This window comes from Pseudophryne corroboree, chromosome 6 (assembly GCF_028390025.1).
Source record: "Pseudophryne corroboree isolate aPseCor3 chromosome 6, aPseCor3.hap2, whole genome shotgun sequence".
Classification (NCBI taxonomy): domain Eukaryota; kingdom Metazoa; phylum Chordata; class Amphibia; order Anura; family Myobatrachidae; genus Pseudophryne; species Pseudophryne corroboree.
The window spans coordinates 768529994-768548132 of record NC_086449.1 but is presented as its reverse complement, the minus strand read 5'-3'; the positions used below and the strand labels follow the sequence as shown (position 1 = coordinate 768548132).

At 46.3% G+C, this 18139-nt stretch overlaps 1 protein-coding gene across 1 annotated transcript in view; it reads left to right on the top strand.

Annotated features, from left to right (window-relative positions):
- Positions 1 to 18139, top strand: part of PDGFRB (platelet derived growth factor receptor beta) — a 197502-nt gene that overhangs the window by 127206 nt on the left and 52157 nt on the right. Inside the window, exons 8-9 of the mRNA XM_063928629.1 lie at positions 2073 to 2188; positions 3920 to 4043. Of these exons, the coding sequence (XP_063784699.1) occupies positions 2073 to 2188; positions 3920 to 4043 (240 nt within the window). The remainder of the gene's footprint in view (positions 1 to 2072; positions 2189 to 3919; positions 4044 to 18139) is intronic.

Below are 18139 nucleotides of genomic sequence, written 5' to 3'. Positions count from 1 at the left end.
AATAGTAATGTCGCCTGTAGTAATGCCCCCAGTCGTTTAGCCCATGTAGTTTGCCCCATGTAGTTTGCCCCATGTAGTAATGCCCCCAGTAGTAATGCCCCCAGTAGTAATGCGCCCCTGTAGTTTAGCCCCATGTAGTTTGCCCCCAGTAGTTTTCCCCTAGTAATGCCCCTGTAGTAATGCACCCCTGTAGTTATGCCCCCAGTAGTAATGCACCCCTGTAGTTATGCCCCCAGTAGTAATGCGCCCCATGTAGTTTGCCCCCAGTAGTTTGCGCCAAGTAGTAATGCTCCAGTAGTTTAGCCCCTGTAGTTATGCCCCCAGTAGTAATGCCCCTGTAGTTATACCCCAGTAGTAATGCCCCTGTAGTTATACCCCAGTAGTAGTGCACCCCAGTAGTTATGACCCCAGTAGTAATGTGCCCCTGTAGTTATGCCCTCAGTAGTAATGCGCCCCTGTAGGTTTGCCCCACGTAGTTTGCCCCCAGTAGCTTGACCCTTGTAGTTAGCCCCTGTAGTTTAGCCCCACTGTAGTTATGCCCCCAGTAGTAGTCACACGTTTAAAAAACAAACAAAAAAAACACCATACTTACCAATCCCCGCTCCCGCTGTGATCCTCTTGGCGTCCGCTTCACTCCGCTCCCCAGCACTATGAGAGAGACGTCATGACGGAAGCAGGAGCTCAGTAGTGAGCTCCTGCCGCCGGCTGTGCACGGAGAGCCGACTGCCGCTGATAACACAATCTCCCTGCGGCACCGTCACACATCGGGTTAGGTGAGCCGGAGGAGGAGGAACAGCGTTCCGCCCCGTTCCGGCTCACTTTAACCTCTGGCGTTAGGCTGCAGGGGGACGGTTAGTGTTAGGCTGTGGGGCGAGGGTTACATTTAGGCTGTGGGGAGGGAAGTTAGGTTTAGGCTGTGGAGAGAGGGGGTTAGGTTTAGGCTCAGGGCTGGATCTAGCCGTGCCCTCAGTAGTTGTGCCCCCACTACTCTGTCCCATGTAGCTGTGCCACAGTAGTATTGCCCAGTACTGTGTCCCTTGTAGAGTTGTGCCCACAGTAGTATTGCCCCCAGCACTGTACCCCCTGTAGAGTTGTACCCCAGTAGTATTGCCCCCAGTACTGTGCCCCCGAGTTGCGCCGCTTACAAAAAAAGGATCTATGGGAGAGACGTCATGACGTCTCTCCCATAGCACCTCATAGACCCTAGAGGTCAATTATGACCTCTAGCGTCTATGTGCCGCTCCCACAATGCAGTGCGGTGTGTGATGACTTCATCGCGCACCGCACAGCACCGCATCCACACAGCACCAGGCGGCACCAGTAGCGGATCTTGCCACGGCGGCGGCGCCCTCCGGATCGCGGCAGAGCCCTCCGGAAGGCGGCGCCCCGGGCAAAAATCCTGCTTGTGGAGTTGTGCCCACAGTAGTATTGCCCCCAGCACTGTACCCCCTGTAGAGTTGTACCCCAGTAGTATTGCCCCCAGTACTGTGCCCCCGAGTTGCGCCGCTTACAAAAAAAGGATCTATGGGAGAGACGTCATGACGTCTCTCCCATAGCACCTCATAGACCCTAGAGGTCAATTATGACCTCTAGCGTCTATGTGCCGCTCCCACAATGCAGTGCGGTGTGTGATGACTTCATCGCGCACCGCACAGCACCGCATCCACACAGCACCAGGCGGCACCAGTAGCGGATCTTGCCACGGCGGCGGCGCCCTCCGGATCGCGGCAGAGCCCTCCGGAAGGCGGCGCCCCGGGCAAAAATCCTGCTTGCCCGTAGCAAGATCCGCAATTGGTTAGGCATGGGGGGAGGGTTAGGTTTAGGCTGCAGAAGGAGGGTTAGGTTTAGGTTGTGGGGAGTTAAGTTAGGGTTAGGCTGCCGGGGGAGGGGTGTTAGTGTTATTAACACTTCATGGTTTGCACATCTTTCCACAGTCCTCCTGCTGATGTTTTTTTGCAGGGAACAGTGTATGATGCTTCAGTTGTTTTAGAATAAAAGTAGTATCCCTTGCATCGCAAGTCTGTAAATGGCCAAAAAAGAATTGACAAAAATAACCAATATTATTTTTCCAGGTATGTTAGCCATCTGACTCTAGTGAGGGTCAAAGAACAAGATGGAGGCCCTTACACACTGAGGGTCTATAATGAGGACGCCTTAGAGGAAATTCCGTTTAACATTCAGATAAATGGTACGTTTTCATCATTTCTGCCAGTATATAAAACAATTTGGTTTAATGGTATTAGACTACGCTCTGGTGTTAAAGCTGAAGTACTAAGGTGTTCTGGGCCAAAGTGGGGGCATATTATTGGTTGTGAGCTGAGGCTATTCAAATGCTGTCTGCATTTGCTGTTATCCAGTCATGTTCTAGCCAACACTAGAGAGAACAGTTGTGGGAAAGTTTGGTAACACTCCAGTCCACCCAACCATACCCCAAACCTGCCCATCTGCACCCCTCTTCCATGTGACCCACCCAACCACACACCCTGTTTGCCCATCTCTGCCCTGATCCACCTGTCCCAATCAACCATACCCCAGCCTTCCCATCTGCACCCCTCTTATCCACCTGACCCGTCCAACCATAACCCCAGCCTGCCCATTTGCACACCTCATCCACCTGACCCACCAAACTATACCCAATCCTGCTCATCTGCACCCCTCATCGACCTGACCCACCCAACCATACCCCCAGCCTGCCAATCTGCACCCCTCATCCACCTGACCCGTCAAACCATAACCCTGGCCTGCCAATCTGCACCCCTCATCCACCTGACCCACCCAACTATACCCAATCCTGCTCATCTGCACCCCTCATCGACCTGACCTACCCAACCATACCCCCAGCCTGCCAATCTGCACCCCTCATCCACCTGACCCGCCATCCATACCCACAGTCTGCCCTCTGTGCCCTGATCCACCCTCTCTCTCTCACAATTTTTAGAGACTGCACAGACAGTTTGTTGAGACCTGTCCCTTTAGTGCACCACAAATCAGACGTACCTGTTGAAATCGGTTGTGAAATTATAAGCCACCCTTTTTGGACGAAATGTTGGTCCACTGCACTATCCGCTGCATATACTGTGCGGATTACTGTGGGGGCCTCTGGGGTGGATGAACAAGCATTGCTGGGCTCCTCCCAATGCTGCGCCCTACTGTTCTGTGGAAATTATTACACGTCACACATGTCACCATTTTCAGGCCAGAATGCTCAGCTTGTACCAAGTGTCTTGTTGGCGATCACTGTGAAATGTAGAAATCATATGTAACCCTTGGAGGGGGACTACGTATCACAGTAGCAGCTGATACTTACTCACCTCCCCGATGATACTGGCTGGCAGTCGTAAGAGTTTCTTACCATTCAGTCCTCCATGCCTATGCACACTTATGATCCAGATTTGGGCTTCCACTTCTACTGTCATTAAAAAAATATGTAGGTGTGTCTGGATCCTTTTTCTGGGTGCGCTGAAGTGGTGCACTGTGAATGCGTCCGCAGCAGGAGAGGACCAGGCGTCTTAGGTTCTACTCTCAGCTGAGACTGCATTGACCTGCTTAGAGGTCCATTGTGCGAACGAAATGCGCAATCGGTTTCCGCTTTTGTATGTGAGCGCGAATGTGAGTCGTTACCATATTTTCACACTTACACTGTGAACGAGATCGCAGCAGTGCACGCCATTGTCTGCACCTCCGCGTCAGGCCCACAATATGCCAACATTATAATAATGACAAGCCTGTCTGTCTGTCATAAGTCCTAGTTTTGGTGGACACTTGCTGAGAATAAGCTCATGGTTGGGTGGATTCGGGTGGAAATTGGGCAGTTTGGGTTTGGTTTTGGGTGGATCGTGGTTGGAGCTTATTTTGTCCAAATTTTATTTTATAAATGGTGGTCTGATTAAGGTAATGATGTCTGTTTTTACTTATTTAGTGGCAGCTGAGATAAAGGACATTGTTGACAGTCACCCATCAAGTGGCGGGCAAATAGTGACATGTGTGGCCAAAGGAATGCCAATGCCAGACATCACCTGGTTCATCTGCACTGACATTAAGAGGTAATCACTAATCAGGTGCTGAAACACCAGCCATTGTAGCCATGATTTATTTCGTCAGATGAAACAGTAGAAGGTATATCTTTACTTACACAGCAGTTTTGTGGGTTGAACCAAAATTGATAAGAATGTGTTATGCTAAGCTACTGACAATGCTAAATTCCTTTGTCGTATAAACAACCCTTTATGAAGTCTAAGAACACTGTACGCTGTTTGCTTAAGAAGTACCGTAAGGGTACGCTATCTGCGTAACGATCGCTCAGCCGTAGGCGAGACGCTCAAGCGTCACGTTCGCTCGCGGCCCAGTGATCACAGGACACGTTATTGGTTATGACTAGAGTAATGATTCGCTATGGCGTAGCTTACGCTCGAGACCACGAGGAGGTCACCAGCGGCGCAGACGCTCACAATGCTATACCTTTATGTCTAGACCTTATACCAATGAAATACACAGAATACCTTAATGTGAGTACAGGGTGTAAGTGCAACCTTGTGTAACTTGACTAACTACAAAGCTGCTTGAGCGTCACCGACGCTCAAGTGAACACTTAACACTATAGAAAATACACAGATACTGGTTTAGGTTCCAAAGCCTATCAACTGTATTATATCTAATATACTTGTAAAAGGGGATAACAGTACAAATGATACACTACAATATAACAGAGACTTCCTAACCAAAATACAATACTATCTAATACAATACAATACTAGTCTAGGGGAGATACGAGAGAAAGAGAAGGGAAAGAGAGAGAGAGAGACGGAGAGAGATGAGAGAAATTGGCTCACAGAAAGACAATGATTACGGAGAGAAACTTACGCACAGGGTAAACGATCGCATGCGCCTGGACATCCAGCACCCGATTTTCAGCAATGAGAACCGTTGAAGAGTGAGAGCTGGATGTGGTCGGCCTGCCTATTTATGCCCCACACACAATGCAATCTCATAGTCCCTACAATCCCATTGTCCATTGGATGAAGGAATTCGACCCTGTATCACAACAAAAGGTCATAGGTTGATTCATACAGGTGGGCTGTGACGATTTCAAACAGCTCAGGTGGGTGGGGAACTAGGTTTCCCGCCGCATACCTGAGTATGAGTAAATAGTAGAAATGGACATAAACTTCTTATGTCCATAACTATTCGCACGAGCGATTAATACGCTCCAAACCAACACCGGAATATTGCTAATTAAATACTCTTCCGATGGGTACCAAACACTGCTGTATGATTCCTGTTAGACCCTTCGTACGATACAAAGAGGGATTCCCTAGCTCAGGGACCTTCTATATTAACCAAACTTTCAGAAACTATCAAAGGGACCATGATCTATAAACTACATTAATTGTGAAAATATGTAACGAATGAGTCGCACGCTACGACTACATAAACTCTACCGTAAATACGCATACCGCGCCTGCGAGTGCCCGCTATTGCGGGTATGCGCCTTCACGGGAGAGCGTACGCATGCGCAGCGCGGACCAGTGTGCGGTGCAAATATGGCAACGTGCATAGAGACATTTTTCTGACTTTGACAGTCCACCCTTTGGCAGTCAATAATAACTGCCACAAAACATTTAAGGAGAAAAATGCAAGTCAGGGGTTAATTGATTTCCATGGTGGGGTAAGGGAGGAGAGAGGAGTAGGTGTGAAGAGGGTATGACCTAGTGTGATAGCAGAAGCATGTGTGTATGAGTCCATGTTTGGAGGGTCATGTATCATCGTGCCGTACGTGTTGTAAATCAAGCTTCGAGGTATTGCGAAGTATACATTTGAATTCCTTCTTATCCTGTGGTACAGGTCTGTGGATGGGCTGTCAAACTTTACCGAGCTCTTTTCGGATTTTGAACAAAATGGGGAGCACATTTTAGTTGATGATACATGAATGGGGGAGGTATGTGGTTGCTGATATCTGTGCCTGTATTCCCTATCGTCTATGTGTGTCATTACCTGAGGGTTGTAGAGATGAAGATAAAGAACACTTATGGAAAATGCAATGATATTCTATGTCAGGGAAATGTACATCTGTCGTCGAAGTTGTGTTCGGTATCTGTTGAGAGTCGTCTTCTTTGCGCTGTATTGCTCCTTGGGCATGAGCAAATAGCTTTGTCTGAGCCATCAGATTTACAAAAAATGTTGGGCTAGCGTGAGTTTAAAAGTACTAGGGAAACTGGGGATCCATGGCAAAGTTCATCAAGTGTCCATATCATAGGTTGTCAAAACTTCATCTTTGGTGCTTGTCTGTTGTCTGTATAGCGTCTCGTCAACTTCCTCGTCCAAGGGGGTCTTTGTATCTTGGAGAAAAGCAGAAAAACAGGTGAAAGAAACGGACCGTATAATCGCATTTTCATCCCATCCTGGTTTCTATCATTGGGTCATAAATCAAATCCAGGTTAATTACAGTTTCCTCGCTCCTCAAGCTCATCACTCTTGTACTTTGTTTGCACCTCATTAAAGCCTGCCCGCATCTAGATATCAATCCAATCGATATAACGACACCCAAGATACATAGTAGAAACTTTCCAACATCCATTATGACTCCTTGAGCCCAGTCTCCCAAACCGGAGAACCAATTTTGCGGGTTCAACCATGACACCCAACCAGTCAGCTCATTTCCTACAGCAGCAAGGGTGAGATTGTGTTTCCGACGAAATTCCCACTTCAATTGGAGAATATCATCCATCTTTTGGTCTATGACCTCTACCGGATCCTCGGTGCTATTTGTGATATACGTGCAACACTTTATGCCGTACTGTGTTGCCAATGTAACACAATATCCGCCTGTTACTGCTGTAAGATAATTAAGAAGCATCCTATGCTGAACTAGTTCCGTTTTGTAAGCTTGAAGTTCTCTTCCAGTGTATCTAAACGTGTCATCATACATTTCAGTGATATTATCTAACAAATTGGCGAGTGCGGAAATGTATCTATAATTCATCACTCCCCGAGCGGTACGAGTGAAATCTAACGCTACCAGAACCTGAATCCCGGTGGATTCATGGATAAGATCGGAGGCCGGATGCTCTAACCTTTCTGACAGTTGTCTTTTAACTCGGTGCTCGTAATGAGTGTGAGTATAAGGAGCTTGGGCACCACGGTGTATGTCCTTCATTTTGTCATGTGTAACAGTCATCACTTCAGGCAATACTTTTCCAATATAACACAATCCTTCAGAGTTTGGGGCAAGCCACTTGTACGCCTTTCTCCCGCATATGAAATATGCATCATCGGGGAGAACATATGGGACGGAGAAGGACATGACCATGTTACAAACCTTCCAGGTGAAATCTCCTGACCCTAATTCTTCCATCTGCCTAATGCACGTATCAGTTTGTACGATATGTGCACAGTATCCTGGTGATACCTCTCCAACTCTAGTAATCCTATTTCCTAAGGTATATCGATACCGAAAAGATTTTCCTCTACTGGCTATGTGGCGTACCAGCTCTGTATCTGTAGGCATTCTATCTGCTCTGTGTGAAAAGGTCATGGTAAGGTTGCTCCATGACACTTCCCAATTTCCCGGTTTTCTGGGATTGGAGATGTTGAAACATAAGAGGGACCTATCCACATGGTATTGGTGGAGCTTCAAACTAGGAGGGCTGGAGATGTTAAACCTCCGGTCCACCGGTCTCCCACCATTTAGCTCAAGTACCTCCCCTAACGTTAAAGGAAATGGTACTAGCCCTGATTTGCTGTGACCCTGAGGTACTTGAGAGCATACCCAACAATCTGTTTGGTTTAACACGTTACCCACTAAGGAGTGATAGTCACTCAATGGATGCCGGTCCATATGGATATTAAAACTAGATTGGCATTTCTTTATGCATCCATCTTCAACCAGATTATCACAGAGCCTACAGATACAATTTTCTTCAGCTAACAATCCATCACAATTTCTTCTATCGGATCGTTTTCTGATACTCGCCTTTGCTTGTTGGTTTGGTTGATCTTGGAAAACTACGCCTCCATCATCATAATCGGAACCCATTCCAGATCCTCTCTCGACCTCTATGGTACTCTCGCCGGAACAGACTGCTCTGGTCAACATCATGGTTAACATCAAAATCCGGATCACAGTCTCTTGGGGCAAGTCCATCTTTGAGGAGGAAATAGAGAAGAATGAGAAGGGGGAAAAAGAAATTTCAAGGAAGAGGGGATGGGAAGTGGAGGAAAACAATAAAAGGGAGAAGGGAGTCGACAACTGCTTTCGATCTTCAAGGCTCAGGTGCCGCCTCAGTCCTCCTGGAACAGACACTCCAGTGATACAACCTCTACCGTCTGTTCCTTATCACGGGACTTCTCTGGATCAGCAACCTTCTTGCAGTGGGATGAATGAACCCAAGTCTCTCTCTCAACAACCCTCAATGCTGTGGTGCTAGTCAATAAGACCTGGTATGGTCCTTCCCATCTATCAATAAGACAACCTGAGCGTAGAAAATTTCGTATCATTACATAATCCCCAGGTTCAATGTCATGACAATTACTATCTGGTAAATCAGGAATCACCAACTTCAGATTATCATTTTGATTCCTCAACTGCTTACTCATGTTAATCAAGTACTTTACAGTTACTTCATTGTTACATTTCAAATCATCCTGAGGGTTAATCATGACATGCGGTTGTCGACCAAACAAGATTTCAAAAGGAGACAGATTAAGAGGGGACCTGGGAGTGGTTCTGATGCTATACAAAACAATGGGTAAAGCTTCTGGCCACGTCAATCCTGTCTCTGCCATTACTTTACTCAATTTATTTTTAATAGTGCTGTTCACTCTTTCGACCTTCGCGCTCGCCTGTGGACGGTACGGAGTGTGCAGCTTGCTATCAATTCCCATCAACTTACACATTCCTTGAAAGACATCACCTGTAAAATGGGTACCCCTATCACTTTCAATGATTCTAGGGATACCATATCTACATACAAATTCCTGCACAATTTTCTTAGCTGTAAACATAGCGGTATTTGTAGCTGCTGGGAAAGCTTCGACCCAATTCGAGAAAACATCTATACAGACAAGTACATATTTCAAATTTCGACATGGGGGTAATTGAATGAAGTCGATTTGTATTACCTGGAAAGGGCCGCCGGCAGGTGGGATATGGGATGGTTCTGTAGGTATTGCCTTTCCAATATTCTTTCTCAGACAGGTAAGGCATGGCATTGCTCTTTTACTCGCATGAGAGGAGAATCCTGGGGCGCACCAGTATGCTCTTACCAATTTGCACATCCCCTCCTTGCCTAGATGAGTCAGCCCGTGAGCTGCTTCAGCCAGACATGGAAGGTATGCCCTGGGGGCCACTGGTTTACCATGTCCATCCGTCCAGAGCCCTGAGGACTCCTGGCCATATCCCTTTGCCTTCCAGACTGCTCTTTCCTGTGTGGAACACAAATTCTGCATCTCACACAACTTTTGTGTGTTGATGGTATTAAATACCATCAGTTGTGTGGTGTCTGTCTGTATGGGGGTAGCAGCTGCAAGCTTTGCGGCTTCGTCTGCTCGGCTGTTACCAAGGGATATTGGGTCTTGGCTATATGTATGTGCTTTACATTTGATAACAGCCACTCTGTCGGGTTCCTGTATCGCTGTTAGAAGCCTTTTTATATATGCTGCATGCGCTATCGGTGTACCAGCTGCCGTCATGAAATTTCTGAGGCGCCATAGGGCTCCGAAATCATGGACTACCCCGAAGGCGTATCTAGAATCGGTGTAGATATTGGCTGACTTACCCTTAGCCAATTCACATGCTCTGGTTAGGGCGACCAGTTCAGCAACCTGGGCTGAGTGAGGTGGGCCTAGCGGTTCCGCTTCTATGGTGTCTTGGTCATCTACGACTGCGTATCCAGTACACAAGTCTCCCGAGTCTGACTGTCTATGACAACTACCGTCCGTGTAGAACGTGAGTTCTGCATCTTCCAGTGGGTTGTCACTGATGTCAGGCCTTGCGGTAAAATTTTGGGTCAAATATTCCATACAATCATGTGTATCTCCCTTTGCATTAAATCCTCCTTCCCCATCACTCTCACCTTCCACCCTTTGTGTCTGACCAGGCACACCTGGGAGAAATGTTGCAGGATTTAATGCACTGCATCTCCTTATGGTGATGTTTACTGGGGCCATTAATGCCAATTCCCATCTTGTAAACCTTGCTGATGAGACGTGTCTGGTTTGGGCAGAATTCAATAAGGCAGATACCGCATGCGGTGTATGGATTGTGAGGTTGTGGCCTAGCACGACATCTTCGCTTTTCGTCACTAGCAATGCTATCGCCGCAACGCTACGCAAGCATGTGGGGAGGGATCGCGCTATCGTGTCTAGCTGGGCGCTGTAGTATGCGACTGGCCTGCTGGCGTCACCGTGTTTTTGGGTTAGTACACCTGCTGCGCACCCAGCACTTTCTGTTCCGTATAGTTCAAAGGGTTTCCCATAGTCTGGCATACCTAGTGCTGGTGCCTGCGTTAGGCACTGTTTGAGTCTCTCAAATGCTGTTTCGGATTCGTCTGTATGCGAAATCCGGTCAGGTTTGTTTGAAGAGACCATTTCCTGCAAAGGTAACGCCAATATGGAAAACCCTGGGATCCAATTACGGCAATACCCACACATTCCTAAAAACGTCCTGATCTGTTGCTGGGTTTGTGGCAGTGTCATGTCTCTAATGGCTTGGATTCTATCAGCGGTCAGGTGTCTCAGTCCTTGTGTTAGACAGTGTCCCAAATATTTTACCTTAGTCTGGCATAATTGCAACTTGTCTTTGGAAACCTTGTGACCTGTGTCTGAAAGATGAAACAGGAGCTGTTTCGTATCCTTCAGGGAAGCTTCCAGTGAATCTGAACACAGCAGTAAATCATCCACATACTGTATCAATACTGATCCACTCTCTGGTTGGAAAGACTGTAAACAATCATGCAAAGCCTGAGAAAATATACTTGGACTATCTATGAAACCTTGGGGTAACCGAGTCCACGCGTATTGGACTCCTCTGTATGTGAATGCAAACAAATATTGGCTGTCAGGGTGCAGAGGTACCGAAAAGAAAGCGGAGCAGAGGTCAATAACAGTGAAAAATTTGGCAATGGGAGGAATTTGCATTAGGATGACAGCTGGATTAGGCACTACGGGGAACTGACTTTCAACTATTTTGTTAATCCCCCTTAGATCCTGCACTAGCCTGTAACCCCTCCCCCCACTCTTTTTAACAGGGAAGATGGGACTATTTGCTGTGCTGGACGTTCTTACTAGAATGCCCTGTTGTAGCAAGCGCTCTATCACGGGGAAAACTCCTAACTCCACCTCTGGCTTCAGAGGATACTGTGGGATTTTTGGAGCTATCCTACCATCTTTTACTTGTACAACTACTGGAGCTACGTTTGCCATTAATCCAGTGTCCTGTCCATCTTTTGTCCAAAGTGACTCTGGTATCTGAGATGTCATCTCTTCTACTTGGGATGGGTTCCTATTTGTCATAATGGAATGTGACATTAATTTTGATGGGGAGTCTAACATGTCTCGTACCTCCTGAGCGTGATTCTCAGGAATGTCCAAGAATACACCTTCAGGAGTACAATAAATGACGCAACCCATTTTACATAGTAAGTCTCTACCCAGGAGATTAGTTGGTGCCGATGCAGCCAGCAAAAAGGAATGCTTGGTATGCAAAGGCCCTATTGTAATCTCGGCTGGTTTGCTAACAGGGTAGTGCTGGACTACTCCTGTTACTCCCATGGCTGGAATTGTCCTACCAGTGGTTCTCATGCCCACTGTCGAATTTATCACTGACTTGGCCGCCCCTGTGTCTACAAGAAAGTTTAAAGTTTTACCAGCTACATTGATTGCAATCTCTGGTTCGCTTCCAAGACTGGCAATCAATTTAACTGGCTGCAGATTACAGGTGTGGCCACACCCCTATTGGGTATGCTGACCTCCCTGAATCCCATTGGCAGCAACTACTTGTGGGGGAGTTAGCTGGGAACTACCAGAGGCCTGCCAGTCTCTGTTCGGGGGATATCTTTTTGTTTCCCCTGTATGTGGCTCAAAACTCCGCCTCTGTGGACCCTGCTCCCAATGTCGTGTGTTGTGTTGTTGTCTAGGGGGTTGAAAAGATCTTTGTACATTCTTTGTTCTACATTCTCGTGCAAAGTGTCCCGGTCTGTTACAAGAAAAACATGTTATTACACTTGCCTTACCCACAGGATTCGGTGGTACATACGCAGGCTGCCTTGTGGTCAGCGCCTGTATACTTACGGACATCAACTTATCACTTTGCGACTCCCTGTGTCTAGTGATGTTTTTGTCGTGATCAACAGCAGCCTCTCTCAAGGTGGACACTGACAGACCTCGCCAACATGGTTGTGTGGTCTGTACCCTAGCCTTTAATGTTTCTTTCAAACCATCCATCAGTACAGATACTGCTACTTCTCGATGGTTTGGGTTGGTCTTAATGTCTTCTATACCAGTGTATTTTGCCATTTCTGATAGTGCCCGGTGGAAATATTCTGCTGCCGTTTCGGACTCCTTTTGCTTAATGGAAAATATTTTATTCCATTTAACAACGGCTGGGAAATACTCCTTTAGCTGTAAATTTATCCTTTTTACATTATCCTGGTCGTACACATCTGTAAGCGGTACATCTTTATCTAGTCCACAATCAGCCAAGAATTTAACTGAGTCGACATTGGAAGGTAAGCAAGCTCTTAGCACTATCTGCCAATCCTTATTATTGGGCTCTAAAGTGTTTCCTGGATCCCTGATGTATTTTTGGCTTGCCACTACATCTTTTCTGGGGTCTGGGAATTCAGACACTATGGTCCTCAATTCCATTCTAGTGAACGGGCAATACATGGCAATGTTCCTGACGGGTGTGGCTCCTGATGCATCTGTTTTCCCATTGGGAACTACTATCACCTTTACAGGAGCAATTCTAACAGCCTCTTCCTGTATAGATTCTACAGCTTGTTGTGGTACAATTGTTTCAGTGTAATGCATGGTGCCGTACTTACCCGTTGACACGACCTCACCTATCCCTCCGCTAGGGGCCTTCACTAATCTCGTGGGTGGTGCAGTTCCTACTGTGGTTTCTGATATGGTGGCCGCTAGAGAGAGCGCTGAAATTGTTGCCGAATCTTCTTCTTGATCACACTCCTGAGGAAGGTTCAAAACAGGGTACATCTTGCACGGGTTAATACTTGCATGAGTTATTTGGTTAACATCATTAACATTTACAGGGTTACTAAGAGTTTGTGTTTTACAACCCAGTGCGTTTCTCTCCGTAATCAACTTCTCTCCTGCAATGTATGGTGGAGGTGGAGCTGTGGCTATCAGCTTCCTGACTGCCCCAGATCCCGCCGCCAGAGCCAAACCTCTCTGTATCTCACCTTCCTGGTGCCATAACTGTAAGTAATCATGATGCTGAATTCGTCTCTTTGTTGATTTTACGAGACATATCCTCCTCCTTAAATTTTGTAACACTTCTGGACTAAAGCTACCTATTCTTGGGAATTTGTCCCTGTCTTGTACAGTCATTCTTTCCCATTCATCACATAAAGATTCGGTGTGACTTCCATATTTTTCACACATTACATATCGTGCCGACCCAACTGGTCGGTTCACAGAATCAACCTGAACCAGGGTTGATCGCCCCCTACCTGAGCAACTGGCCCCCATAGTCTGCAGGTGTTGCTTAGTCCTCCTTGGATTTCTGTATCAAGGTTTTCAGCAAGCCTTTACAGACAACCAAATTACTCCACAGTAGGCCGGCGGTGGCGGTTTACCGAGTACCCCACTCACTCGCCCACCTCGACCAATACGACCTGATCACACCGATATGGTGCTGGCGTACTCGATACAGGGCCCCTATGGAACCTTCTGTTTACTGGAACATATGAGGGTTACCCGCAGGACACTTACTCTTTCCAGTAAAGGTGGGGTTGTTAGATAGTTCCTGAGTGACCAGCGAACTTCCCTTCCAAAAATAAAAAATTACACAAATCACGTCAGAATGTACAGATAGCGTTTGTGACCACTTTACTCTAATGGTATTAGGTCAGATTACTAACTACTGCACACAATTACGTGCGGTCCAATCGTTCAGTACATAAGCACTACTTGTCATGTACTGAAAGATCAATGGAATCGATGTTTCCGGCCGCGATTCCTTCAGCAAGAGCTTATGGCCTATATGGGTTCTGCACCAACACCCCAGGCGTTGTGCCTCTTGTACCTTTATAGCGGACCTTTTAGTCTATTTTACCTGTTACCTTATGACCTCCTGGTCTGTTTCTGTTAATGACCTCCTGGTCTGTTACCTTATGACCTCCTGGTCTGTTACCTTATGGTCCGCTATACTCTACTGCTCAAATATTATTTAACCAGGGATGCCTCCCTAGCCACCGTATATGTCACTTACACGTATGTCCCTTGACGAGTACCCGACTTTCCTTTTGGTTCCACCTTAAAGTTATATAAACTTTTGTATACAAAACCACACTCACTCAACACATGTACACTTTTGTTTCTATATCTATTTCTGCGCAGAAATTGTCTTCAGTCCAACAGTGTTACTAATTAGGAGCAGGATCTGTTAAACTAAATTTCAGATTTTTTTCAAAAATAGATTTGCGTTATTTACCGCGTCGCGTTATTTACCGCTGTGCGTTACTTATCGCCTTTGCGCTAATTATCGCTTTGCGCTAATTCAACTTTTCGTGACTTGAGCTACGTTGCGTAACCAGACGCTACGTTGCGTAATGTACGCTGCGTGCGTCTGCCGTTTGGATTGCGTACGCAAGTCTTTTGTTAGGGACACGTGTACGCAAAACAAAGATCCACCGTAACACAATTTCTACCTTTATCAATGTAGATGATCCCTGATCATCTACCGCACCCCACACTGACTGCCTTATCTCCCAGGCAAGCCGTGTGTTGGTCTATACTTTAACTATTACCTCTACTATGAAATAACAGCAAATCTCTTTTAGCACTTTCTATCAACTATAAAACTTGGCAAACAGGAATAGTGATATACGAAATTTGAAAAAAGAAATGCAGATAAATGTATGCGTGCGTGTATACGCAAGACAGAAGAGAAATAAAACAGTTTTAAAAGACACAAGCGTTTTGTTCTTACTTCCGGTTCCCGGATTCCTTCAGCACTCTTTATCTAAGCGAAGCAGACGCTTATCCCGTCAGCACTGCGAGACAACCTCCCACCCTTTGCTGGGGGGATAATGTCCGCTGATCTACCTAGTGCAGATATGAGAAGGATAGGACGAGTCCCCAATTGACAATGCTAAATTCCTTTGTCGTATAAACAACCCTTTATGAAGTCTAAGAACACTGTACGCTGTTTGCTTAAGAAGTACCGTAAGGGTACGCTATCTGCGTAACGATCGCTCAGCCGTAGGCGAGACGCTCAAGCGTCACGTTCGCTCGCGGCCCAGTGATCACAGGACACGTTATTGGTTATGACTAGAGTAATGATTCGCTATGGCGTAGCTTACGCTCGAGACCACGAGGAGGTCACCAGCGGCGCAGACGCTCACAATGCTATACCTTTATGTCTAGACCTTATACCAATGAAATACACAGAATACCTTAATGTGAGTACAGGGTGTAAGTGCAACCTTGTGTAACTTGACTAACTACAAAGCTGCTTGAGCGTCACCGACGCTCAAGTGAACACTTAACACTATAGAAAATACACAGATACTGGTTTAGGTTCCAAAGCCTATCAACTGTATTATATCTAATATACTTGTAAAAGGGGATAACAGTACAAATGATACACTACAATATAACAGAGACTTCCTAACCAAAATACAATACTATCTAATACAATACAATACTAGTCTAGGGGAGATACGAGAGAAAGAGAAGGGAAAGAGAGAGAGAGAGACGGAGAGAGATGAGAGAAATTGGCTCACAGAAAGACAATGATTACGGAGAGAAACTTACGCACAGGGTAAACGATCGCATGCGCCTGGACATCCAGCACCCGATTTTCAGCAATGAGAACCGTTGAAGAGTGAGAGCTGGATGTGGTCGGCCTGCCTATTTATGCCCCACACACAATGCAATCTCATAGTCCCTACAATCCCATTGTCCATTGGATGAAGGAATTCGACCCTGTATCACAACAAAAGGTCATAGGTTGATTCATACAGGTGGGCTGTGACGATTTCAAACAGCTCAGGTGGGTGGGGAACTAGGTTTCCCGCCGCATACCTGAGTATGAGTAAATAGTAGAAATGGACATAAACTTCTTATGTCCATAACTATTCGCACGAGCGATTAATACGCTCCAAACCAACACCGGAATATTGCTAATTAAATACTCTTCCGATGGGTACCAAACACTGCTGTATGATTCCTGTTAGACCCTTCGTACGATACAAAGAGGGATTCCCTAGCTCAGGGACCTTCTATATTAACCAAACTTTCAGAAACTATCAAAGGGACCATGATCTATAAACTACATTAATTGTGAAAATATGTAACGAATGAGTCGCACGCTACGACTACAAAAACTCTACCGTAAATACGCATACCGCGCCTGCGAGTGCCCGCTATTGCGGGTATGCGCCTTCACGGGAGAGCGTACGCATGCGCAGCGCGGACCAGTGTGCGGTGCAAATATGGCAACGTGCATAGAGACATTTTTCTGACTTTGACACTACTGGAAGCATACAGTTAAATTCCATTGATGAATGTCACATTGTGACTCATGACTCGGCTTTCTTTTATAGGCTTCAGTCATATGAATACTGGTACAGCTTACAAAATGGTACAGCGGCAGCCCCGCTCTCTCTCTCTCCCTCTCTCTCTCTCTCCCCCTCTCTCTCTCTCTCCCTCTCTCTCTCCCTCTCTCTCTCTCTGGGGTCTATTCATGAAGCAGTGAAAAGAGTGGAGAAGTGAGCCTGTGAAGAAGTTGCCCATGGCAACCAATCAGCTGCTCCATACAATTGTACAGAATGCAAATTCTAAAAGTTACTTCAATGCTGATTGGTTGCCATGGGCAACCTCTCCACAGCTTCACTTCTCCACTCTTTTCACCGCTTTATGAATAGATCCCTTTTTCTCTTCCTTTCCTGCGCTTTTGGGCCTGATTCAGAGTTCCCGATTATCTGTGGCCGCGCAAGGTCCATTCTGCGCATTCACAAAATGGGCCTTATGTTGCCGCCCGTAGTTCCCCTGCGATCACAGTTCTGGGATCACAGCTTCATGCAGGAGGTGTCTTTGCTACTGAGACTTCTCCTGCATATCCCTACTAGAGATCGGACGGAAATTCAATGCTGCTTGCATGCAACATTGAACTTCCATCCATTTCTGAATCAGACCCTTTGTATCACTTACCTGTCTCATGCTGGCTGTGTTGCTTTTCACATGGCTGCTTTACAGCATGCAGTGAATCCAGTACCCTCTTATACCCTTCCATTCACTTGTCTCAGGTTACCTGTCACTCACAATCGCTACCAGTACCAATGTCTGGAATATAGATGCTACTTTCGTAACAGTGAAAGGTGTTTAGGTGCATACACCCGGTGAGATCCTTGCTATGCCCGATTTTGACTATGCGAATTCCCTTGAACTCCCCCAGAGCCCAGAAACACTGATTTTGACTATCTGCACTTTCTATTTTGTCTATGTACGATTTTGACTAAGTGCCGATTTTGACAATACTTCGTACTAGATAGATAGTACACTAGATAGTCAAGATTGACTTGCCTGTACAGTCTATCTAGCCTTGCGATACCGATCTCCGCGGGAGTGCGCATCGGGATCGAATCTGTATCGCAAGTTGCTTAACACCTTGTGATTTCCACTAACTTTCCTTGCTAATTTGACTATATAGTCAAAATCGAAAGGAGAAATCTCACCGTGTGTACACACCTTTAGGGATACGCGTCAATACTCTGTCTATAGTGCTCCCTACAAGTGGCAAGTCGCATTGATATCATTATTGCTCCCCACTCTCCTGTGCTACTGCACATGTGCCGTTATAGTAGGGATGGGCATGGGTGGGTTAACGATCAATGGTCACCATCGATGGTACTATTGATGGTTAACCTTGATGGTATAAGCCTATTGACAGGACAACCAC